Source organism: Eleutherodactylus coqui, chromosome 6 (genome assembly GCF_035609145.1).
Source record: "Eleutherodactylus coqui strain aEleCoq1 chromosome 6, aEleCoq1.hap1, whole genome shotgun sequence".
Taxonomy (NCBI): domain Eukaryota; kingdom Metazoa; phylum Chordata; class Amphibia; order Anura; family Eleutherodactylidae; genus Eleutherodactylus; species Eleutherodactylus coqui.
Genome location: NC_089842.1, coordinates 60,299,219 through 60,326,434, shown reverse-complemented (window position 1 = coordinate 60,326,434; position 27,216 = coordinate 60,299,219). Strand labels below are relative to the sequence as shown.

General features: G+C 45.3%; 1 protein-coding gene and 1 long non-coding RNA gene across 3 annotated transcripts in view; one reads left to right on the top strand and one right to left on the bottom strand.

Moving 5' to 3' along the window:
- Positions 1 to 14,183: 14,183 nt before the first annotated feature.
- Positions 14,184 to 25,629, top strand: LOC136632193 (uncharacterized). 2 transcript variants are annotated; one of them, XR_010793143.1, is made up of 5 exons: positions 14,184 to 14,272; positions 14,506 to 14,588; positions 18,943 to 19,425; positions 23,243 to 23,376; positions 25,498 to 25,629. It is a non-coding gene; the product is annotated as an uncharacterized lncRNA (long non-coding RNA). The 2 variants fall into 2 exon arrangements; XR_010793142.1 differs by having other exon boundaries at positions 14,195 to 14,279.
- Positions 23,567 to 27,216, bottom strand: part of TTLL10 (tubulin tyrosine ligase like 10) — an 83,370-nt gene continuing 79,720 nt past the window's right edge. The window contains exon 12 of the mRNA XM_066606902.1: positions 23,567 to 26,189. Within this exon, the coding sequence (XP_066462999.1) occupies positions 25,501 to 26,189 (689 nt within the window). The 3' untranslated portion in view covers positions 23,567 to 25,500. The remainder of the gene's footprint in view (positions 26,190 to 27,216) is intronic.

Below are 27,216 nucleotides of genomic sequence, written 5' to 3'. Positions count from 1 at the left end.
TCCTTATTTGCCGTTATTTTCTTAGAACTCTGCATTGTGCCATCCCTCTGTTATTTTTCTTGGAAATATATGAATAAATCAACAACTGGATGTTACCATGCCCCTCGGCAATAAGGAATGGTTATACACCATCTGACAGTGTTTAGTCAGTGCCGATTGTGTCACTGTGTAGGAATACTCCCTATTCACAACTATGGATTTTGAAAGATGAGGCATTGCTATTAAAAGGATGCAACTTTTTTTGGAGAGGTGGGGTGTATTACTATTGAAGGGATGTTCCAGGTAATATACTATTGATAACCTATCCTGAGAATATAACTATCCTCAATAGTTCATCGGCTGGGGTCTTCCACTGGGAACTCCAGCTGATCTGACACCCACAGACAGCACCGCAAACACACAGGGGTTGGGGTGGAAGTCACTGCTCTGACCCTGTGTAGTGGACAGTGCTAGTAACTGCTGGCTGGGGTCTCATTGAAGTCAACGGGAGCTGTGCTTGCAGTTACAGGTACCGGCCACTACACCTATCCTGAGAATAGATCATCAATAGTATTTACCCTGGAAAACCCCTTTAAAAGAAATATTTAGAGTAATAGTTTAAAGAAGAAGTTTTATATATGAGGTGGCACAGTCATGAATTTGCTTTTCCTCTCTTTTCTTTTTCTATGGCACTATCAGTTGACGGGAGATGGTTGTGCCATGCTTTGCCCCTTCTTGCTGTGTATTACTATATAATACAAAGCATAGGGGGCAGTGTAGGGCACAATTTCCTTCAGTCTGGTGAAGAGCCAAGCCTTGAAGAAGAAGAGGATGGTCCCAGAATGCCACCTGAGCCAGTAGGTGAAGGGGGGTAGTGGAGGTCATTAACTAGGGGCAAAAATCAGGTTTTCTGATTTGCTGGGAATATGTCTTTAACAGACTGAACAATATTCATTCCTGCACAGCAAGATGGAAAATATGAGTTTATTTCCGACCTTCCTGTAAGTTTATAAGCAGCAACACCCCTCGTAGATGTATCAGTTCGAAAGGGGAAAAAAATTGAATTCATAGCTTAACTAAGGTGTAAATCCGTCTATTTCTTTCTTGCTAACTTATTTTGCTGCTACCAGTAACTTGAGACTTCAGCTCTTGCCGGTGACCCCAGAAACACCCGGAGGGGATAATAAAGTAAGTGATCGCTAAAAATAAGAAGTTGCCTTGCATTTCTGTCACCTTTACACATTGCCGAGCACAGAATAAACGAGCATTGTGATAATTAGCATTACATTTATGACCTAAATTACCATTCACACATTTCATTATGAATTAATGACAAATGGTTGTATAAAGACGGAGTCGTAGACGCCATAACAAAACTCTAACGGCTTTCTACATGACAAGATAACGGAGATCAGTCATCGGTTAGGTTACAGCAGGAGAATAAACCGAGGCGGATTAGGAACCGTTGTCGAGAACTGGGATGATGACGCAACCCTGAAGATATAAATTATAGAGTCCTAACTCTTTTTGATGTAAACCAATGCCCCCTCTTATAAATTGATCCACATCAGTCTCTAATCACAACAGATACCTTTTTAACCATCGTAAATCATTAAAGGGCTTGTACAAGGTTTTTTTTTTTTTTAAATGGCCGCTGGTCCATGCAGCCTGTGAGAAGCCAGTCTGGTGTGATGAATAGCACCTTTGGGGTCCCTGGAAGTTGGTGAAAGTTAATGTAGCTGTCAGGTCCAGCTGCTCGGGGAATCTCTGTGCCCGCACTACCAGTCCTATTACCCGGGCTGCGGGGGGGGGGGGGGGGGGGGGGGGCGGCGCAGAGGAACCCCCGGTCTTGGTGACTTCCCCTGGCCGACCGTGATCTGGTGCGCCGGCTCCGGGCGCGCGCTTCCGTGTGCCTAGTTAGCTGGGTTGCTGGGGACATGGCGGGTGACTACCCCGCGCTGCGTTCCCAGTTGCCATGACACCCGGGGTGCGTTCCTTCTGTCACTGCCTGTCTTTAGCAGGGGCTGGGGCTGTTCACCCCCGGCGTCCTGGTGATTGGGCCCTGCTGCCTGTCAGGCTCCCTGCTCCAATCAGCTGCTGGGGCGGAAGTTTTGACAGCATTTAAACTGCTCAGTTCCTCGTGACGCGGCCAGGTGTATGCTTGGTCTCCAGCTTACACCTGCGTTACCTGTATTTGATAGCGTTTTGACTTGCTTGCTTCGGACCTGACTTTGCTTTCGCCTGACCCCTTTTACCTCGTTCTCTCCTGTTGCCGATCCAGATTGCCTGACCTGCCTTTGTGTTTGTGTGTTTACCTGTATTTGTCGGTGAGTCTGACTCCTGTCCTGCATCACTAGGGAGTCTAGGGACTGTCGCCCAGTTGTCGCCCGAGGGCCTAGCCTAGGGGGGCAAGTAGATAGGGACAGGGGTTGCGAGGTAGTTTCAGGGACTTCCACCTGCCCGGACTCCAGTCGTGACTGTAGCCATTTGTGTTGGCAGGTGCTGGTGGTGGGGGCTATCAGAAAAGAATCATCTGGATCATTCAGCACAGTGTTTTGGCACCAGATCTTTGTAGCTCTTAGGAACTCCATCCTCTGATTGCTTATATAAGTTGGTTGGTATGATCAGTGTACTTGATAAATAGAGTTAAGAAAGGGATTTGTAAGACGGGTGGAAAAGTTAAAAGCAAAAATTAAGAAAAAATGTTAAGCTTAACAGGGTCTAGTGTAAGATTATAGAGGGAGCACTCTATGCTCCCTCCATAGAATTCAGAGAGCAGCCGCACTGCTCCAATGGCCACCGCACTAGCATCTCACCACCTAGAGGATTTGGGCTCACAGGAGGTCCAGTTTATTCACTGGAGATCATTTGTAATTCTCCATTCAAAAGAATGAGGTTCATATTTGTGCGAGATTTGTGCGTCTCACAACTCATAAATTTCGCCCATGTGAAGTCGGCCTAACAGATATACACTTTTTGGAGATTTAAAGGGGTTCCATCATTAAAAAAAAAATCTTTACTTACCTATTCCTCCCCCATCAGTCTACTTACCAGATCTTCACCTCTCCTATCTTCTCATGTCTCCTGAAGTCTGGGGGCGGGAGAAGTGCCAATTTACTGCAGAGACTGCACATGCACACTGTCTCTGAAATAGATTAGCATTTCTTCCTAGCCAGTGAACAACGTGACCTTCACTGACTGCCCGGAAGTAGAATGTGAGGAATGCAGCCTTCATAACAAGCCAGCCGGCGTGCAGTACGGTGACCCCGGGGCGCTGGAGAAGCTCAACGAGAAGAAGATGCGGTAAGGAGACTGACGGGGGAGGGATAGGTGAGTATAGAATTTTTTTTATTGACAAAACCCCTTCAAGGTTTGTAGACCTCCATAATGGCTGTCCAATTTATAGTCGTAGTGTGTACATCATAACGCATGGAATAGCAATCAAGCAAGGACAAAGCTATTGGGACTGCAGATATAACAGTTGAAATTGGGTCCTGGTGCTAAGGGAGGCTAATGTTTTCAGTCACAGCTGCAAGCAAGACAGTGCCAATCACCATGTCCACATAACGATGTAAGGCACAGTACCCCCTGAAGAGATGTGGCATTTTTTTATTGCTACTCCTTGTGTTCTGCTTGTAATTACACACGTCTTGTGTTTGAATTTATTCTCTGTACCCCCTCCCAATCCATTGTGGCAGATTTCCCCATTTCCCCTGCTTGGCTCTGTGTCTGGTTGGCTGCAGCAGTTGTAATTGCCCCCAGACACAGTATTCCTGGTTAACAGAAAAGTAAATTTCCCTGCCCCTTGGTGGGGAGGAGAAGACCTGTGTCAGTTTAGACACAGGCATAGGGTGACACAGGGGCAATGTTGTGGCAGAAACAAGGCTACGTGGCACGCTAGGCAGGTTGGGCAAATTGCACCCTCCCCTTACCCCCCCCCCCCCCCCAGAACCCAGAATCAATGTAAAACCACCTTACTCTCTAATGAAGGGAATTTAAAGACATAAAAAAACAGATCCAGATCCAGGCAGAGTAACTATTTAATCTGGTGGCTCACTTCACTTTTCTTCTCCATTCCGCCCAAACCGTCCTAGCAATTTCTCCAAAAGACTACAGAGATTGCTGCTGAAACATTTTTGACCCAGGGCATAGCTATAGTGGGTGCGGAAATAGTAGTTGCAACTGTGCCCTGCCACCTAATAGGGCTCAATGGCCCCTTTGCCACAAAAAAGACTTTATCGTATCTATAAATGGCACATGATAGCTAGGCCTTTTTGCAGATTTGGCACTGGCCCCCATATCTGACTCCATAATTAAAATAGACCCTGAGATTTGGACCCTCTAGGTCCTTCTCTGCTGTGAACACCAATACTTATGTCATTGTATACAAAGTTAAGTGTTACACAAAAAATATTACAAATTTTACCAATACAATTGCGTCCCTCCCCTCTTAGCCCTCATCTTTTGGGAGATAGTCTACACTTGCTTACCCACTGTTCCAATCCTGGGTGCTAATGCACGGCCAAGAATGTATTCAAGAGGGGAATATAATTGGAGGTAGTGCCAGGAAGTGGAGAAAGTTCAGCTCTGAACATGTGTGCAGCCAGAAGGACTTGAAATCAATGTTGCGATAGTAGCAAGCACAAACTGGCTCCTCCAAGACATACTGGACGTAAGAGACTCATGTAGGGGTGAGCAACAGAGAGGGTGCAGCGTCCGAGGAGCGGGCTCCAGCCTAGGAGACAGTGGGGTAGAGTTTGGGCTTTGTCACAGTGGCTCTACCGTCTCCCACCCAGAGGGTAACCAGTGACACATCTAAGGGGCCGAAGGGCAGGCTAATAAACAGGGGAACCCAATGGTGGAGTACCTGAATCTTTTCTTTGTCACTGTTTCTTCTGTCACGGGGAATTCCTAGTTGGTGGAGTAAATCCTCTCTCGCAGATTCCGTGGGGAAATTCCTAGTCGACAGTAAATCCACACATACACGGGTACTTTTTAAGACACAGCCTCCAGAAATGGACGGGCGGCTGGTCGTTTTACTGAAACTTCCATAACAGAACTCTTTACATCTAGTGCCACCCGAACAGCGTCTTGACAAGTGGTGTGACAGAGAGAACTCATGGGAATGCAGGAGAAACCACAGCCGTTGTTATCTGTAGGTCCTGGGCCGGCAATACTCTTTCCTCTCACTCAGTCTCTACTGATACACACTCACGGTAACAAGATAATATGCTGCAGAACTTTTCTTAATACTCTCTCTACGTCACTGTCGGCTGTGAGCTCCAGGGAGTAGTAGTAGTTCCCGGGAGTAGTAGTAGTTCCCAGCAGCCATCAGGCCATCTCTCGGCCTCCTCCATTCTGGGCCACACGGAGCTGAAGGTGCCCGTGTGGCTCCTCTGTAAGCCCACTACCATTCTCTCTCTACCTAACTACTCTTGCACACCTCTTGCAAAAACATATATCAAGCATGGTTACCTGACAGACAAAAAGATACATTACCCAGACATTCCTATCATCACTAGACACTTAACCCATTCAGGGCTGCAGGTATACAATACACCTCAATCATGCAGCACAAAAGACACTGGCAAGACAACACAATGCATGCACACTTGTGAGGAGGGGCCCTATCGCACTGAGCCACTACAAGGGTATCTGCAGAGATAATCAGAAAGATCCCTAGGATGAACAGTGAGAACGTCTTGTGTCTGGTCCAGTAACTTGAACATAGCAAAATGACTAGAATAATAAGATAGTCCAAAACTACCTATCGTTATTTAGTTGCAGCACAATATGAATCTTTGTAATATTTATGATATATTTTTCAGCATTCATGAGAATTTCCCAAGACGTCACATCTGCCGATGCAAAATCCTAAATCAACCCAAAAGGGACTTTGTGAAGAACCATCACTCGACTGTATATGATGGGTGATCTGCATCTTCTAACTCAAGCATGAGACCAGCTGGGGCTACCACTACTTCCTATCACAGATGTGGTCAGGGTGTATATTTTCAAGAATGTATCACATTGGTTACTCGTTAAAACTTCTTAGTATCTGGAGGTGTAAAAATATCTCATAGATTGAACATAGTTTAGAGAACAACTCTTGCAGATGGAAAAAGAGGATAAAGTGTATCATAGCAGACCCTCTCATAAATATTCCTTTTTAAGCCACTAGGACCCATTGGCCATCATCCCTGGAGAAATGCTAGGAATGAATATGCTGAGGTCACATCTTCAATATGCTCCACTATTGGGAGCAGCTTGGTTCCCATAACCTGTGAAGCTATATTCAAAGACATAGCTTGCAGCCAATGAGACCTGATACAAGATCTGTATCTGCCCCCTCCCCAATTAATGCATACCATTTATACAACTGGTATTCTCCTTTGTGTCAAAGATCCCTTTAACTCCCTCAGACACCAGGGTTGGGTATAATGGCCACCTCAATTTTCCCTATAGCTGCCCATAGTGATACTTTTGCTGCATTGATTCTAAGCAGTCAACCTACCAAATGACCTTACAAGGCCAAAGTGATGATAGAAGGCCAAGGGAGTTCCGAGTGACTTCCATGGATTTCAGCGACATCTACTACCAGTGGCCAAGTACCTGTCTGCTTGAGTGAGCAAACCTGCAAAGGTTGCCAAAAGGCTGTGCACAATATACTTTGCATCCGCTATGCAAGACTGAAGGATATTGCATTTGTGGCTTCAGCACTCCAGCAGTAGCAGTTTACAAGCCTGTGTGCCGTCCATTCAATAAAGACTACAGTTGGACATTGTTCCGAATGTTGTCATGTACCCCCAAACAGTATACCAAGGATATTGTGACAGGGCGTGCTTCACTGGAAGAGGACAGAGGCTTGTGCAAGTAAATTCCATAGAAGGGGAGGCACTGGTATGACAAACTTGCTGCTTTATTGTTTAAAATATGTGTAAATCATAGTAGATTTGTTGGGCAGCTGAAGGTCATGTCCCTTTTTCTAAGCCTTGGCCACTTTAAAAAAAAAGTAGCAAGCGAGGCATAAAAAAGAAAAAAGTAGCAATTTTTTCCACAAAAACAACTTCTACTAGAATTTGCAACAATTTTCCCGCTAGAGTTCTGGTGCAAACGCATAGATGAAATCCAACTTAAGGGTATGTCCATACGGGGCGAATTGGCTGCGGATTTTCCATGAGCATGAATAATCCACAGCATTTACAGTAGTAGCAATGTGAATGAGATATTTACGCAGGTATTTTGGCGTGCGAAAAAACTCACCTAAAACGTGATTTCAATGGCTTCATTCAGATTACCTTTTTTTCTGCGTAAAATATACGCGGCGAAAGAATAGGACATACGTGATCATTTTTGGCCGTATATTTTATACGGCACATGAAAAGATAGGTCTTGCCTAGAGATGAGCGAGTACCAAAATGCTCGGGTGCTCGTTACTCAAGTCGAACTTTCAGTGATGCTCAAGAGTTCGTTTCGAGTAACGAACCCCATTGAAGTCAATGGCGACTCGAGCATTTTTGTATTTCGCCGATGCTCGCTAATGTTTTCATTTGTGAAAACCTGGGAAATTCAAGAAAGTGATGGGAACGATACAGAAACGGATAGGGCAGGCGAGGGGCTACATGTTGGGCTGCATCTCAAGTTCCCAAGTCCCACTATTAAGCCACAATAGTGGCAAGAGTGAGAACCCCCCCCCCCCCCACTGTCAGCATAAAGATCGTTCTCCTCTGCCACAGCTGTAACAGCTGTGGCAGAGAAGAACGATGTTAGCCCATTGAATTCAATGGAGTCGGCAATACAGCTGGCTCCATTGAAAGCAATGGGCTGCCGGCGATCGCGGGATGAATTGTCGGGAAGGGCTTAAATATATAAGCCCTTCCCTGCAATTCATCCAGAAATGTGTAAAAATAAAAAAAATATATACTCACCTTGTCCCGGCAGAACGATGTTAGCCCATTGAATTCAATGGAGCCGGCAATACAGCCAGCTCCATTGAAAGCAATGGGCTGCCGGCGATCGCGGGATGAATTGTCGGGAAGGGGTTAAATATATAAGCCCTTCCCTGCAATTCATCCAGAAATGTGTAAAAATAAAAAAATATATATATACTCACCTGGTCCCGGCAGACGGAGTTCAGCGCGGCCAGCGGCAGTCCTCCTGAACTGCTCTGAACAGCTGTGAGTAGTATTCAGCAGCCGGGGATTTAAAATCCCCGCCTGCTGAATGAGCTGCCTCTAATTGGTCACAGCCTGACCAATCAGAGGCAGATTCCACTCACACACCCATTCATGAATTTATGAATGGGTGAGTGACTGCTGCCTCTCATCTGATTGGTCCCGCTGAGCCAATCAGAGGCAGCAGTCACACACCTTTCACCGTGTTACACAGAGAGCTCCCATAGACTTCTGTGACAGCTGGAAAAAGGCAAGGGGAAGGAGTGACCGTGCGTACAACGCTGGGAAAAGAAGATAGCTCGTCCTAATTAGGCATTTTAATGCCATTCCGAGGATTTTTTCCAATCGTTGTTTGACATCGCTTCTGCACATTTTTTAACATTCACACAGCAGCATCCTGTGTTAATGGCTTTAAATACGCCAATAAGGATCGGGACTCGATTGTGTCATTATGTCATTTAATGAGTATACACGGTGCATACGGGTGAACATAAAAATACATACGGACGTCTGAAGGAGGCCTTATTACGCTGTTGGGACTGCTCACATCAGCGCGGTCCCAGCAGCGCCATGTTTGAGTAGGTGGGACAGCCTATTTAGTCGGCGGGTCAGCTTACTCGGTAGGCAGGTCAGCTGACTTATTAGGCCCAGGTGGTATCATTTAACCCCGCAAAATCGTGCTGTTCTGTGCACAATTTTGGGCAGATGGGGCCTTCCATGCGCAATTTTGAACAAAAATACACCTTTTTTTCTCCACACTTGAAATGCGCATGGAATCCTATTGGGTCCTATTTGCTGTGCATTCAGTGCGCAGATCTCGTGAGCGCAGATGCGCCTGTGTGAGGCTGCCCTTAGGGTCCAATTACTAGGTCAAAAATAATGGGTTAGATTTTCCACGCAATGCACGCACAGATTTTGCATCCGAATGCGCTCGTGTTGGTAAGCCCTAAGGGTCCAATTACTGGGACCTCCACAGAGAATGGCGCTCCTGAATGTCCATACGAATGGCGCGGTGGTGCGTGTTCTCAGCCTCCACTGCTTCATTCACTTCTATGGGACATAGAGGTGTTCTGCTATCTCCCACCATTCCACAGAAGTGAATGGAGCAGCATGTGAACCGTGGCACCCCATTCACATGGAGCATTCAGGTGAACCATTCTCTGGATCAGCGCAGCTCCCAACAAACAGACATTTATTCCTTATTCTCTGCAAGATCGTATTTAAATGGGCGAGAGCGACTTGCGCCTGAGATTCATGAGCGCAACTCACATCGCACAGCACCCCATCCATGTGGTGTGGGATATGCAGAACACTGCACACCACAAGTGCTATTCTCAGGTGAGACTTACTCGAAAATAGAACATACTGCGATTTCTCAATCTCACACTATCGGTGCCAGCTATAATAAATTAACCCATTGAAAGCAATAGGTCATTTAACTGTGCCAGCTCTGTGTGCCCCACAATTGCACAGAACAGTCTTGTTATTTTCACCTGTGTAAATACACTCTTAGGCCTCATTCACATGGGGACCTACGCGTGCAAAACGTATGCGCTTAAAAAAAAATCGTGGTTATTAGAACCAATGGATACCTGTGGAAACATTCAGACAAAAGAATTTTAAGCGCCAAAAAATAAATACGAATTTTAAAAAAAAACGCACCTAAAATAATAGGACATGCATGAATGAAACCCCGCAACTGAAATTCTCTGCTGCGTGAAAACATAGGAACTGACCTATCTTTGGTGATTGATGTGCAGGAGTTTCCATGGACTCCTATGGGAGCTGGATAACAAGGGGGGGGGGGGGGGAGTTTAGTTGTGAACCACCATGGGAAGAGAAGACAGCTGGCTCTTTTTTGAGGGCTTATTCACACGAGCGTATATCGGCCGGCCGATCTACGCTACCATCTGATGCATTGGATTCCAATGCATCAGATCACACAGGCGTATTCCTGCGGCATAATAGCACCCAAGCCTGCAAATATAGCGTCAGGCGCTTTTACCCTGGGCAGCAAACAGTCCTGAAACTATCTTTGTGCCCAGAATATGTCGATCGCTGCATAGACTCCTATGGGAGCCAATGACAGCGGCCAGAGAAGGGAGGTGGGAGGGAGTTTAGCAGCATGACTGCTAAACTTCCTCCCCTTCTCTCCTCCTCTCTGGCTGTTTGCAATGGGAGGGGGCGGGACAGGGGGAAGGGGAGCTAAGCCCTGCTCCACCCTCTCCCATTGCAGGCTGCAGACAAGGGGAGGGGCAGGTACTTAGCATCCCGCCCACTCCCATGGCAAACAGCCTGAGGGAAGGAGAGAAAAGTTAAGCTGGCGAGGGGCAGGGAAAGGGAGGCAATGGCATTGGGGCCTCGGCATATATGCACCGGGCCCTTGCCGTCTGAATGGGCACACAAGCGTTAGATTTGTTCACGCGTTTTTACGGCGCTTGCGGGTGCACGTAAAAACGTCTATGCTCGTGGGAAAAAGCCCTGAAGGTGTGTTTAGACAGAAAGATGATCACTCAAAAGATGACTTTTGAGCGATCATTTTGCATAATCTGCTAATTGATACTAATGCCTATTAGTACCAATTAGTAGTGTGTGAGCTGAAGGGAGTTGAATTTTTTTCAGAGGACCACCCGCTATTCTCTGAATAAATTCCTTTTGTTCTGCATCAGGGCTGAGAGCTGCGAACAGCTGAGACAATGTAATCGTCTATTATCAGCGCTCCCCGGCAGAGCACAGCGTGCAGGCCGTCTTATTAACTGTTCTGCTGAACGACAGATTTCAAGCCGAACTGAATCCCATCGTTCAGCAGAAAACTCAAAGATGGGCACATTTACACGCAACAATTATTGCTCAAAAGATGGCTTTTGAGAGAATTTTAAGCGATAAGCATTGGGTGTAAATGGGCCTTAAGACATTAGAAGTCATTGTGAGGATTTCTACTGACCGAGAGAATTCCGAACAGCAGCGCATTTTTCCTGCAACACGCCGCTGCCAATTGTGTGATTGGGCAATTTCACAGCTAATAAAGCTCAGGACTTAATTACAGGAAATTGTCCATTTACACTATTTTTTACGCAGTTAGCCGCTATTTTTTTGCGTGGGTAACTTCGGCGTGACTTTCACGCTCATGTGAAAGAGGCCTTATTTACACGGGCATTTTTCTTCTCTGCGAGAATAGTCCGATTTTAACCAGAGTCCAGTGTGGAATCTGAAATGAGTTGGTTTATAGCGACCTTTCAGTCTCATGGAATCTCACTCCGCGCTCCGGCTTCACTGGCTGTAAGTCTACCTTTACATTTGCGAGGAAATCACGTGATTTTGGAGCGCTGCAAGAGTGAGTGAAAATGCAGAATTACGATACCAATGATCTTCAATGGTTTCATTCCCATTTGTGATGAGGCATTTAAAAAAATAATAATAAAAATCGCAGCACGTCCTATCTTTCTGCGTTTTGTGATTTTTTTCTTTTTTCTAGCCCAGGTTTTCCTGCGGAGTCTCCTTTTTATCGCATCACAACGCACAACGTTGCAACTTTCATGCAATGCGATTTTAACATTAAAAACTCATATTGACTTTATCACTCAAGAAAATTGCGGCGCAGCGAGGCGATGCGCGAATCTTCACAAGAAAAAAACGCATCGCCAGATGCCAGAGCAGAATGCGAATTTGCTTGGATTTTCTCGCAGCGACCACCAGTTTGAAGCTACCCTAACTCACATCAGGATTCCGCTGCTGAGCTGTAGCGCTCGCATGGCGTACTTGTGCGTTGCTTTTCCTTCATGCACCAGTTTCAAATCACTAAAATTGGCCGACCTTCTGTGTTCGGTCAAACAGACCACAATAGAACGTGCTGCGATATGAACACACATTAAAAAAACGTTTGAATACACCGATTTAATTCGATTGGTCCGTATTTAGTCTGTTAAGGGCTCGAGTGCATTTGGGCGCGCAAAATCTGCGTGCGCATTGCGCAGTGAATAGAACCCATTGTTTTCAATGGGTTCATTCTGAGTCTCGCTTTTATGCGTGCATTTTGCACGTGCAAAAAGAACGTGACATGCGCTATTTTGGTGCACATTTGCGCACCAATGGCACCATAAGGGTCTATGGAGGAAGGGAGGGGGCGCCTATTTGCATGCGCAAATGTGCACCCGATCCCCACACAATTATACATTCAACTGCACAATTTTGCAGAAAAATCAATACATCTGGGACTAACTAAGGCCACACCGCCTTTTAAATCACAGCGCAGGACACACCGGCAGCGCAGAAAGTACAGTAAAATGCGCAGATACATGCGTAATAGCGCAACCTTCACAAAAAGTTACGCTATCGTGAGCGTATCTGCATTTATACTTATCTGAAGGACCCTAAAAGTACGGATTAAATACGGACTTGAAAATATGGCGTGTGAATGGGGCCCTAATACCGGCTTCGCACCTTTGTAGTTGTACACGTATTTGCGAGCGCGATATGCAGAGATCACATCCCACTGATTTCAATGGGTTCGTTCACATTTCCATATTTTGTGCACAAATTTGCTTACACAGAAAATAAAGAGCATGCTGGATTTCTCAGTGTATTTACGTACCGAAGGTCCCAAAAGAGGTCAATGGTGGGTGCGCAAATGTGAACACAAGTATAGCAGAAAAGGTGGCAGCATATAGTGATGCACAAAAAAAACTCCTTGTCTAAAGGAACATGCTTTATTGTTTCATAGTTTAAAAATAGGCAACGTTTCGACCTGTAAAGGTCTTTTTCAAGCCAAAAAACAGATGAAACAAGGTATGGAGTCCATGTTCCGCATGTGAACACAATACGCAAACGCTCTGTAACTGTGTAGGAAAAATGATACATCTGGAACATTATTTCAAATGGTGCATCTTTGTCTGCCGCATGCAAATGAAGATGTCTTATGGGGGCAAAATGTACGCTAAAATACACTAAAGTGCCCCAAAAACGCTGCGCTCATGCGGCCCCAAATACGCATACGCTCGTGTGAAGCCGGCCATAAGAAGATGATTATCTTTAGTGGTATAACCACTTATCCGTATGTAGCTGTGACCCCATTGGAGAAGGGGACTAATGTCAATGGCGACAATCTCAGCACCGCGCTGCAGACTAGGTCAGCACTACACAAGCAGCAGGAATAAATAGATACATGTGTAGCGACGCTGAATCTGTATTGTTTAACATCATAATAACATCTTGAGTTAAGTTGATGCAGAATATTTACTCACAATAGGATCACGACTTGTGTTACATGACAAACTCAGCTCTGCTACATCCATATGCAAATTACAAAAAAAAAAGCATGTGACGGTTGATGATAAGAGATACTTACCTGCTTTCGTCTCTTTGGAGTAGCTCGGCTTCTTCATGCCCATCACTGCTGCTCTCCTTGGTACCCCGCGCTGTCACACTGCAGCAACCCATGACAGGATGGTGGTGGCACTCTGCTGGTCAGCAAACCTCATGAGAGCAGAGGCGAGGGGCAGATGTGGGGAGGTGAGGGATTGCCTCACACATCCTTCCTCCTACAAATCCCCACAGTGAGGAGAGGGGATCTGGACAATATGCTAGAAAAGCTCAGAAACCGGTAGTGTGAAATGGAGAGAGCTTCCTGTTAAGTTCAAGCTAGCTGCTCTTTCCTGCAGAGTGAGATGACCGGAGGGGGAGGGAGGCCAAGAAAGTTTCCTCAAAGTTTCAGGAAAGAATAGAACTTCTAGACAGAGTGGAAGGGGAGAAACTGGGAAGCCGCCGACAAAGTACAGAACATAACCCTTCCTATACCGCTTCCATGTGGAGGGTTAATGATACTAAAGAGTCACTATGCCGGATTGTCCAACTCTGCTACATCGGAGAGAACTAAGTCCGCTGCAGAGTCATGGGCGACGGTACCATATTGTTATATGTAAATAGCAGGTAGAAAGTCGCCTTCCGTCACTGAGTGACACGTAGGGATAATTACGCAGGTGGAAGGCGGTCAGGTATTTCCCAATAACCAGCTTTGCTTTTGTTGCTGTGGGTGGAGAATTACTAAACAGCAAAGATGCAATCAGCAGGGTGAAGGAAGTAGAAAATTCTTCGGAAAAGGAGATTATCACAAAAAAAAGGAGGTAAGAGGTAAGAAGTAGCGATCGCATCAGAGCCCCGCAGCCTGAGAGGGTCCAGAGACCCCCCTGCTAGAAAAAGAGGTTGGAAATGGTTAAATGGTACCTGGGAGAACTCTGCTGTCTAAAGTTTGTGCCATGGAAAGGATAGAGTTAAAAAGTACTAAACTCTGCAGATATATAGCTCGAATTGGACTGTTGACCTCAGTAGTGTGCTGTTTTAACTCTTTTCTTCGTAGATCGCCCAGCTGAGAGGGGACCCTGTTACAGACTTTGCACTGGAGCCCAGAAGCTTCAAGTTACATCTCTGCATGATTATAAGGTCGGCTTCACACGCATGTATTTGCGCGCAATACGCAGTGAATAGAACCCATCGATTTCAATACGTTTGTGCATGCCCATTTCTGGCCAAGCAAAAAAAAAACATGTTCTATCATTTGCGCATAAAAGGTCGCTATAGATGTCAATAGGAGGAGCACCCAGATGCGCAGTACGCTGCAAAATTCCGTGAAAAGGAAAGAACATCTTGAACTCGTACAAATATACATGCCTGCGTGCACAAAACGTACAGTAAAATACACTGATACATGCGCAAAAAAACCTCATTGAGGCACGCCCAAAAAATCATATGCCCGTGTGAAGCTGGCCTAAAACCCCATTCACACAGGCATATTTGCGTCTACAAAATTTGCTTGCGCAGTATGCAGAGAATAGAACCCATTAACGTCAATGGGTTTGTTCACATGCACATATTTTTCCTGCACATTTCGGTAGCACAAAAGGTATAGTACAATACGCGGATATTTGCACAAAAAAGTACAAGTCACAGAAAACACCATACGCTTTTTTTTGTGACTGGTACTAAAGATGGGCTGCGCATGGTGAAATGCGGTGCTCCAGGGGTGCAGTCTGAGGCCTCCTTCACACAGACCATTTTCTGCAGCTAAGTTACATGCTTAAAAAAACTGCGACTCATAGAACCAATGGTTTCCTATAGAAACCTTCAGATGAACAATTTGTAGCCGTGTCAAAAAATAGCAATAAAATAGATAGGACCTCAGCGGAAGGATTCAGCGACTGCAATTCCCTGCTGCATGAATAAATGGGAAGCCTCCACAGACTCCTATGGGAGGCGGACGGCAAAGGGAGATTAATTCCCCAGCAATGTGATGCCAATTTCGCCTTCAGGGGAGAATAAGGAAATTCCCACCAGTGCAATGCCGGGGTTCCCCTGCAGGAAAGATGGAGGGATTCTCCTGCTGCTGAGAATTTCCTTATTCTTCCTTGCAGGTGAACCCCGGCATCGCACTGAAAAAAAGGGAATCCCGGCATGTCCTATCTTTTCTCAGCTGTAGTATTAACGGCCGAGAAAAGAGCTAGTGACAACAAAAACACTGAAATCCATTGAAATCAGTGGTTTCCTTTCCTTTCATTTCGGGGAAGTAGCATACCTCCGGCTATGGGAAACATCGCATCGCACTCATGTGCACCTAGCACACAGTGCTATGATTTGCCAGCCCCATTGAAAACAATGGGCGATGCGAAGGCATGCCTAAAGATAGGACATGCCATGATTTTATTCCCACTGTGCGATGCAGGAAAACTTTGGGGTTCATATTCATGCAAAATTTGTCCGTCTCCCAACGCACAAATATTGCACAAGATTCTCGGCCGTGTGAAACTGGCCTTACACCATGAGACAGTGAAGCCAAGTAGGGCTGGAGTGAGTTTGATTCTATGGAAATGACTGGGTGAATGTAGTATAGCGTTCTGTATATGTGGTTCCAGAATAGCAGAGGGGTTTGCTTGTGTTGGCGGTGGTTGCTTCACGTTTACCCTTGCAAACGGCAGTGACCGACAGAGTATATAAAATTTATGGCGGAATTCACCATTTGGGCTCCCCGCTGGTCAGGTAGGATATAGTGGTAAAATATTAGTTTGTGACGTCAGTTCATAGTCAGGTCTAATCCTGCTACAAGCAAAAATGTAAAAAAAAATGTAAAAAGTAAAATGGGGGATGTAGTCCCTTTTCCTGGAGGGTGGGGTAGTACTCAGTGCAGATGGTAGATGGTGGGAAGGGAACTCCAGGAGTTCGATCAACTGTAGAACAAATAAGCAAGAATTTATTTGGTAGGGATGTCAGTGGTCAATACCAGTAATGCACTCCAGTTATCTTCTTTACTTTATCTAGGTGGTGACAGGCAACACATCCGTCTTACATATATATAGATACAGGCAACTCATCCATACTCCCATCTTTTATAAATGAATAGGTATATACAGGCTACTCATCTGTACTATTTCCTGTATACATCTAATCTTTCGTTTTCTCCTTGTACGTATAGATCTCCTTCTACTGCTGTTCCACTTTCTTTACTTGACACTCATCTTGCTCTGCCTTTCTTCTAATCATTTTATCTCTATCCTCCTGCATATATAATCCTCGTCTTTATATCTTTCTTGTTTTAACACAATTTTTCTTTCTCTTTCTTTCTTCTTTATACTGCCTTTCTCTATATTTCCATTACGATCTTCACTTGTACTCACTACACCTCCTTCTCACTGCACTGTATGCTCCTTGTCTCTCCCCTGCTCTTAGCTTGTTCCTTCCTATTCTTTGATTGGAACTGCACTCCCTGCTCTGAAAGAAATTACCTCAAACAACCCATGTGCAGAGCTACTCCACCAATCACAGGTTCCCTGCCAACCAATCCCTAACTTGTTGCCAGGTGGTACTATGGCCAATTTGAATGGGGCAACAGACAGCCAGTTAGGAACACAGGTGGTCATCAGGCAGATTACACAGTCAGCAACTGACATAAATTAAACACTTTACAGACATTCACAACTCAATAAAAGATGACCACATAAGCCCTTTTGTAGTGCCCAACTCTGGCCCACTACATATATGTAGCATGTGCATACTATATGTGAGTAGGATAATGATGAAGAAGCATGAGGGCTTATTTACACGAGCGTATATCGGCTGTCGTTTTCATGGCCGGCAAAGGGAGCGGGAGGGAGTTTAACATCAGCTAGCACTGTTAAACAATGACGGGTACCTCTAGTGAGGCATTTCAAGTCATTTAAAGAGGTTTTGTCAGCCAAGGGATTTCGGGGCCGCGGCATCAGCTCACTGCATGATGCCACAGCCAGCCGTGAAAAATCGCAAAAATAGTAACGGCTTGGTCGCAGCTATTCTTTGTTTACACAGTGTTTCAGAATAAGCACACTTGGAAGCTGAACTCAGAGTCATGGAGGCGGACCAATCAGTCTCTTTGCAGAGTGACAGTATATCTTTAATGTGACATTTTGTTTTTTTTAAGAAATTGTGCTTTTTTCAATATGGTACATAATTGTCTTTTATGGGTGGCGTGTCATGGTAATGGTGGAGAGCAGACACTAACTTGCAGAGTTCCTGCTATTAGGCTGCAGTTCCAGCCATCAAGCACCCCAATGTCTGCCCAAAAGAGATATCTCCTCTTCCCCATAACGGCCTCTGGTGCGATCTCCAGAGCCTGGTGGAGGCTCATAGAAGCCTGTGCAGCTTCTTACCTGGCATGTGTGAGCGCAAATCAGCTCCGGCAGGCCGCAATCCAGAAGCAGCACATTCCCACCTGTAGACCAAAGCACGAGGCCGTTTTGGAGAAGAGGAGGTATCTCCTTGGGCAATCTCCAGGGCTTGGCCGAGGTGCATAGAAACCTGTGAAGCTTCTTTCCCAGCATGTCACTCAATAGCTGGGAGCTGCCCCTGATTGGTCCCTGCGCTGAGCCAATCAGAGGCAGCACTCACTCACCCATTCATGAATTCATGAATAGGTAAGTGAGAGCTGCCTCTGATTGGTGAGGCTGTGACCAATCAGAGGCAGCTCATTCAGCAGGCGGGGATTTTAAATCCTCGGCTGCTGAATACTACTCAGAGCAGTTAAGGAGAACTGCCATCTGGCCGCGGCTGAACTCCGGCTGCACGGACAAGGTGAGTATATATATATTTTTTATTTTTACACATTTTTAGATGATTTTCAGGGAAGGGCTTATATTTTTAAGCCCTTCCCGAAAATTCATCCTGCGCTCGCCGGCAGCCCATTGCTTTTAATGGAGCCGGCTGTATTGACGGCTCCATTGAATTCAATGGGCTGGACAGCGCTCCTGTGTTCGGGCCCGTTTCAAAGGAAACGCGGCTAGGAGCAGATTTTTCCGGTGATTTTTGGCCCGGTCACGCGATTTGCGGATGCGCATCCGTCATGCGATTCGCAAATCGCAGCAAAAAACGCCCGTCTGACCGAGGCCTTAGTATATGCACACATAGTGACGTTAAACAACGATGGAGTAAGTTTAGATCACTCTTTGCATAGGGGGATATTTCTTTCTTCATGCGCACACTTATTAAGGAGGGTATTCCTTTAACATAAGCGTATGCATGTGTAATGTACAGAAGTCAATGTACCAAACTTTCTGGGTGCTTCTTAGGGGTCTATGTTGTCCTGTGCTTTTGTATTGTCAGTGTGTTCTATGTGAGGGGATATGATGTGTATTGCCTAGCTGCAGCACTGAATGGGTTACTGTTTGTGTTATGTCTGGAAATGTATCTTTTGTATGTCATGTGACCTTGTCATATAAATGTGTTTGCAAGGTGCATAAGTGCGACCTTTCTATCAGTCTTCTTTCTCTGGCAGCCTCCTATTGAGAGTGTCCTGAGAGGAGCCTGTGGGCACACAGACACCTTCAGTCTGTGGACCCAGAAGATGGAAGAGGCAGAAAGGATGCTGTGTGTGTCCAGGGCCTAGCTTATCAAGTACCTATGCTCTATCGCAAAAGGATCTTTAACCGTGAGTGTGCACTGGTAGAGAGTTGGTGAGTAAAGGTGAAGCATGTCCAAGTGCCACAGATAACTTGGCGTGTGAGAATCCCTCTGGTCTCCTGTGTTTCCTCCCTGTCACACCACGTGTCCTCCTGCACCGGTGTCTTTTGGCAGTGTGTGTAAAGTTGTTATGGACTGTTCTTAGTTTGCAAGTCAACCTACAGTAAATGGTTTTTCCAATCGTTTCCGGTCCTGCCTTTAAAAAGTCAACTCTACGTGTGTGGACTCTTTATTACACCGTCTAGAATTCATCGCGAAGGACGGAACGGTGGCGTCACCCGTGACAAAAGGACTACAGGTAAACTCTTGTTGGGTTTTTCCCATTTAATAGCCTACCCTCAGCCCCTTGGACGTGTCCTTGGTTACCTCCGGGTGGGAGATGGTAGTGCCACTGTGATAAGGCCTAAACTCATTCCCGTCATCTCCTATGCCAGGGCCTGCTCCTCAGATGCTGCACATGTTTGAACGTAAATGTTCGTGCGCTTTATAATTATATGCACATGTAATGATGCCATTAAAAGATGACGGAAGTTGGTTGGCATGTGTTCCACAGGCATGCTTGAGCGTGTGTGTTGACTAACCACACACTGGGTATTTGGCACTCATAATTGGCTTATTGGGGCAGTAGGTGGAGTTTTGTGCTATATAATCTCTGATAGTTACATTGACAGGTTAACATCCATCATCATGATGTGCACATCAGTGGGGGATAGTGGACATTCCTGCTCTCCATGTCCTTCCTTATTATGAATATCCCCCCAACGACCCCGTCAACTACCTACACAGGTGAAACGTGTTGGTTTGGTTGCAGTGTTAGTCTTAGGGTTTGTAAGGTTACGGCAGGGTTAGCCAGGAGGATTGAGTGAGGGCGCTCTTGTCAGGGCAATCACCCCACAGTTAGGCTGGGTGATCCTAGGTCCTGTATAATGTAGTGTGTTTTCAGAACATCACTTTCAGTATAGACCGGGTGTCCCTGGAAAGTTATCCGTGTGTGCAGTATCATCAATATCAGGGTTTGAGTCAACAAACCGTGAGTACTGCAGTAATACCTGCTGTATAACCCTTCACCCTAATATGGCACGCATGTATTTTTAATTTATTATCATTTAGCAGTGATGGTTGTCTGGTTGTTGGTCCCTGCCATTATACATCATTGTTGCAGTGATATTGATCCTACTAACCTGGCAAAATTAGCTAAAGCCCTTGGTTTGCCAGTATAGTCCCTGCCTGATTGGAAGTCTGTTCCTCCTCTTGAGCCAAGTCCAGCATCTTGGCGCTCCGGATGCCCATGAATGCGGTGACAATGAGGCTTTAAAGGGGTTTTATCATTAAAAAAAAAATCAATACTTACCTATTCTTCCCCAGGCACTCTTCTCCTCGCCAATTTTCTCCTGGCTCCTCCTGCCCCGGGATCACCTCACCGCAAGCCAGACGAACACTCTTCTTCCGGTTTTGGAGCATCAATACTTGGCATTCTCCTAACAGCAGGTTAGTGTTTGTTACTTCACTAGTGACATAGCATTACCTGCCTTGCAGTGAATGCTGGGCTATTGCCAAGACTGTGCATGCTCGCTGTCTTGCCATGAGTGTTCATATACTATTGTCGTGAGACAGTGTTCGTGCGCAGTCTTGACAATAATGTGGCATAGGAGTCGGCATTCCCTGCTAGGCAGTGAACGCTATGTCACTAGTGACGTAGCGTACATTGGTCTGCAGGATGGAAACTGCTGAGAATCGGCGCAACGTCACAGAAAGGAGAATCGGCCGGCTGGAGGTGATGTGACACAGGGGACTGCAGGAGCCGGGAGAAGATCGGCAAGGAGAAGATACGTTAAGAAGACTGACAGGGGAGGAATAAGTAACTATTGATGTTTTTTTTTTTTTTGACAGAACCCCTTTAAGGTTTAGTTTGTCATTTTACCCCTTCTGCATCCCTTTGTCCCTGCCTTTTTTTTCCATTTCCACTTTCTTCTCTTCACTAGGTTATTTGTATTGGTCAGGGTTTTACGTTTAGTCTCTTTTTGGTAGGTTCCATATACGGGGTTGTGGAAAGAGCTTGTTACCATGGTGGTTGGGATGACAAAAATGGGATGATTTGTCTAATTAGTGCTGACCATGTAGGGACACAAGCCTTTGACAAAGGGAATGGTAGCGCCCAGTTGTCAATTTATTCATAAATTTCTAAGGGACATTTCACCACAACATGTAGTAAATTCCAGGACCGCCTTGAGATTTTGGTGCAAAATTGAAAATGGCCCAAATCTTCCTGCTATTCCACAGCAAAATCCGCAGTTAGACTTGCAGACTTTGGGGCGGTATTCCGCAGCAGCAGCTTAAGCTATGTCTTGCTGTGAGTTTAAAAGGTTTCATAGACTAGGCAAATTGTGCTCTGCTACAAAACTCAGAATTAATTAAAATACACCTTACTCTCTAATGAAAGAGATGTAAACGCATTTTAAAAGTAACAGATCCTGGTAGAGTAAATATTTAATCTGGTGGCTCACTTCAGTTTTCTTCTCCATTCGTCCCAGACCGTCCTGGCAATTTCTCCCAAAGGCTGTAGAGTTTACTGCTGAAACATATTTGGTCCGGAGTATAGCTAGAGTGGGTGTGGAAATAGCATTTGCACCTGGGCCCTATAGCCTGATGGGGCCCAAAAGCAGCTTTGTCACAAAAGGTACTAGTATTATAAATGACACATGGCAGCTGAGGGCCCTCTTGCAGATTTTGCACTGACCCCCAGATCTGAACCCTCTGGGTCCTTCACTGCTGTTGGCACTGCTGCAATATCCAGACGCCAATCCACATTATGTCTTGATTAGAGATGAGCGAGCATACTTGCTAAGGACAATTGCTCGATCGAGCATTGTCCTTAGCGAGTATCTCCCCGCCCGGGAGAAAAGGTTCGACTGCTGGCGCGGCTGACAGATGAGCTGCGGGGAGTGGGGGGGGGGGGAGAGGAAGAGAGAGATCTCCCCTCCGTTCCTCCCCGCTATCCGCTACAGCTCCCTGCCCGCCGCCAGCAGCCGAATCTTTGCTGACGAGCGGGCAGGTACTCGCTAAGGGCAATGCTTGATCGAGCAATTGCCCTTAGCGAGTATGCCTGCTCATCACTAGTCTTGATGTATGCAGCATCAAAACTGCAGTGCCAACACCTGAAGCAAAAGAAAAGCAGAAGTGAGCATAGAAAGCTTGCTCACGGCTCCCAGAGACACCCTGGAAGTAAGTGCTTACTGTATAGAAAGTTAAGTATTAGAGATGAGCGAGTATACTCGCCAAGGCACATTAATCGAGCGAGTAGTACCTTAGCCGAGTACCTGCCCGCTCGTCTCTAAAGATTTGGGGGCCGGCGCCGGTGACAGGTGAGTTGCGGCGGGGGGCAGGGGGGAGCGGGGGGGAGAGAGTGAGAGAGAAATCTCCCCTCCGTTCCTCCCCGTTCTCCCCAGCCGCTCCCCGCCGGCCCCCGAATCTTTAGAGACGAGCGGGGAGATACTTGGCTAAGGCACTACTCACTCGAGTAATGTGCCTTAGCGAGTATACTCGCTCATCTCTATTAAGTATTTTAGAAATAATAGTAATTTTACCAAAAAAATGGTCCCCTCACACCTGTGGAGAGAGAGCGTGCTAGGCATTTGCCTACCCCTTGTCCCAGCCCTGCTGACAGCCAACATATGACAAATGATGCAACGGCACACGAAAAGTGGCAACAGTGAATACATGAATTTGGCACATTTCTTGGCGCTTTCAGTATGCTGTTACATATAGGTTTGCTGTCAGCTACGATCAGTCACCTGGCCAAACTACCCAGTCTGACTGTCTGATCGTGAACCTCATTCATCCCTGATACAGCTTCTAGCAGGAGACTGATATGAGATACCATCCACCATGTTCAGACATGACCTGAGAAGAAGGAATGTCACTAGTGTAGAGATTGATCTGCATTATCATCTGCAAATGTGACATTTTTTTATGACATGGTAGTGGCAGGAAAAGTCAGTTGGGCATATTTCTCATTATTTATATTTGTGATTCTGTGAATTTTTGTACATATTTAAAAGCTTGTAACTGCATCTCCATGTGGCCAAATGGATGTGTCCTTCCTCACCTTTCCTCAGCTCAATGTATCCCAAGATGAGTGGCAAGAGAAGACGACCTTTGAAAAACAAGACAATACACATGATTTTGCACTACTCTGTCAGGAGATGTATATGCTATATGTTTCTACATGTGGCCACCCAGTGGTTGTGATGTGAGTTGCGGTCTGTCGAGGGTTTTCCTAGCATGCTGCGATGCTTTATTGAATTTGTTTTGGGAGAAATTGATTAAGACTAATCCGCATGCAGATCCATGGCATCTTCACATAAAAACGCATGGTCATTGAAATCCACGTTGAATCTTTCCAATGCAGATTTTTAATCATATTAATGAAGCCTTATTTAAAAGTATTTTAATATATAAGTAAATAAAATATAATACATATTTAATACAATATAGAGATATTGACTGAATAGGTATTACCCGTTTCCCCAAAGCACCATGTAAAACACAGACCAACAAAAAAATTAAAGGTTATCCAGGAGCAAGACTATTGGTCACCTATCTTCAGGTCACCTTCTGAATAGCAGTCCTCTGCCAATCTGCTATTGGTGATCTAATGTCATGGCAGAGGATGTGGATCCATTATGCAACAAAACCAATTTGACTCAGGGCTAGGTCTGGGGAATGCACCTGGGGTTTCCTGGTTTTGACCCCAAACTGCTACCCCAGAAATAGTCTAGGTTAGATGGCTACTAAAGCAACTGAAACAGAACCACTTTAATGCTATACCTAAGGGTATAGAGAGATGTGAAAACAGAGCTGAGGTCAGGGCAGGCAGCAAACAGGGTAAACTAGATCAATAAACAAGCTGAAGTCAGGAAAGCTGAGTGAAACAGACATGGATCATAACTAGGAGAGTAGATAGCACACTATGACACCTTTGTACACTAGGAGACTAAAGGCCCATTTACACACACAGATATCTTTCAAAAGATTGAAAGATTAGCGATTGTTTTGCATAGAGTACTAATAGTCACTCATTATTAGTACTTTATTAGCTTCTTTTGCATGCAAATGAGCTTCTGGGAGCTGTTACAGAACTCAGCAGGAGGTCTGAGCTCTGTAATTAGCTCCATTGATCAGCCATGGGCTCCCCGTGGAGAATTCAGCACCATGGACAGCAGACATGGCTTATCAGCTGTTCTGCAGGCAGGGCTGAGAATTGAGAACAGCTGTAACAATGTTATCAGCTGTAATCAGCCCTCCAAGGGCAGAACACAGCGTGCATCCTGCTTATCAGCTGTTCTGCTGAATGACGGTTTTCAAGCAGAACTGAAAACTGTCCTTTGGCTGAACAGTGAAAGATGGGTACATTTAGACACAACGGTTATTGCTCACAAGTGAATTCTGAGTGATAATGGTTGTGTCTAAATGGGTCTTAAGTAGACTAATTACTGAGACAGCTACTAGGGAAAGGAGGAGGGGATGTGCTTTAAATCAGTGTTTCCCAACTGCAGTCCTCAGGGACCCCAACAGGTCATGTTTTCAGGACTCAGTATTGCACAGGTGATGTAATTATTGTCAGTGCCTTAGACATTGCCACAGGTGTTCTTACTATAGGATATCCTGAAAACATGACCTGATTACTAAAGTTGAGAAACACTGCCTTAAATAACCAAGAACATGTCTGGATTGACTAGGGAGTGAAACTTGGTTGCGCTGCTGCTTCAAGAGGCAGACCGAGCATGTATGTGCACCCGTTGGGTGTCAGCAGCAGCCGCACCAGGATGGAAAGAGATGTGATATCTGCTGCATGTGATAGACAGTTGGGGACCACAACCACTGGCAGGAAGAGACCTGATGCATTAACCTATCCTGCGGATAAGTCACCAATAGTTTTGATCTTGGAAAACCAATTTAAAAACAGCTGACTGGGATTAAAACATTTTTTTAAAAATCTGATGTAATTTCCAGAAACAGCGACATTCTTTTCTATTGGCTGTGTGTGGTAATGCAGCTCAGCTGTTGTCACCGGAGCGAAGCTGCAATACCAGACACAACCTATAGACAAGAGTGGCACTGCTTCTGGAAGAAAAGCAGACCATTTTTTCTAATCCCATACCACTTGTAAAGCAGGCCACAAAACCATAGCCTGCCTTGTGTAACACAAGAACATTTCAACATAATAAACATGAATTACTAAAAGTATTGCAGAATACTGTAAAATAATATATGTAGATGATGAGGATGTGAGCACCAGGAGGCAGATTAAGCAACACTAAAACAGTAGATCTGCTCTATCTCATAAACTGCTTTTATTTCATTTCTATAGGACTCAGTCCTTACGGGACTCTGAGGGCTTCTGATCACTGCTGCAAGTATTTTCAAGACATCCAAGTCCCCTGGTAGCTTCAGACTCTGTTCTGGAATGATGAGGTTTCCGTCCATGAGCAATGATGGTGCTGGTGGTTACGATTACCTCGGTTGTGCTCCTTTTCATGTACTGAGGAGTTTTTCTGCCGACGAGTCGAAATTTCTGTGAGCCTGAAAAGGATATTTTGGCTATAGGGGGCTGCTGTTCAACTTTTGCTCTTGCTTGGCTCCCCTCTGATACACAAAAATTTTGAGTGCCATCAACATTTTTAGATGTCATTTCATTTTTTGTTTGATGCCTTGAATAGAGACTTAAGTTATCACAAAGTCCTGTCATGTTAACAGGTGTCAGCGCCAAGGCCTCTCTCTGAGGGGACCGTGAGATGACTTGTTTAGCCACAGTCTGTTTACTTTTGTCCGTGAAGGTTTTTAGTGGCCTATGAGGCTTTTGTACGTGTTTCACTTGTCCATCAAGGTTTTCGGGTGGCAAGGTCTTCTGCGTCCTAAGAGGACTGCTGCTTCTAGGCCAGTTGAATTTTATGGTTTGCTCATTTGTTTCCCCGTTGTACAACATTATGAATTTGCTCTGGGCATTCAGGGGTAAAATGCGATGAACTTTTATACTTTTTTTAAAGATTTCAAGAGCCAAGTCTATGAAAGAAAAAGAAGAGAACGGTTTTGTGAAGAAATGTTAAGCGAGTGTGCACAATAGAAAAGCTCTCAGGTCTACAAACTAAAAGCGTAGCCTCTAATACACCATTATGTCTTTAGCCATAAAACTGGTTGCCAACATCTTAAATCCATGTCATAATTGAAGGATTCTGAAGTAATTCATATATTTAGTGTTCAATAATATACAGTTAGAACGTAACGACCAGACAGATCTCTTCAAACTAGCGCATCTACTGGTTGCCTTTATTATAGAAAGAAAAGTGGGGTAGCCCAGCGCAGGCCTAGCCAAGGTGGCAGTGGGAAATAACATGGTTGTCACCGGTGGCTCTGCTACCCCTCTCTGTAAGTCGGAAGTGACCTTGCTCAGCTACTCACAGTGGTAATAGTTACAATGGTAATAAAAGTTTATGACACCAATATCCTTTAGGTTAAGCGTGCTGATAGAGACCAAAGAAAAAGTCCAGACATGGGGTGATGTAGTAAACCAAGGATATGAAGTTTACTCAGCGCTTTAACAGTTTTATGACAGTTCAAGTTGACATACAATTTCAACTTCTCGTTTAGAGAGTATTTCACAGTCTTTCCCTACTGTTTCCCTCTCTTGCTGTCCCGAGGAATAGAGATGTCATGCTGCTGGTATGCGTTACTTTTGGAAGGCGATATTTGTGGAGGAATGGATAGAACTAATCTGTCAACCCTGTGGACACTATCATTCTGCTTGGGCAGAGGAAGCTTATCACAATTGATAATGGCCGCTTTTTTACTTTCAAGATCTGTGAGGTCTTGCCCAGTCTGGGAATACTCCTTCCAGTAGGGTTTGAAATACACTTTCCATCCCTGGGATTCTCCTTCTCTATCCACTGCTCTCCTCAGCTTAGACTAGGCTTTCTCTTTTCTTTATTGTTCCACTCAATCACTAAACTTACACTCTCTTCCTCTGACCACAACCCTGCACTTAGGGGCGTAACTATAGAGGATGCAGGGGATGCGGTTGCACCCAGGCCCA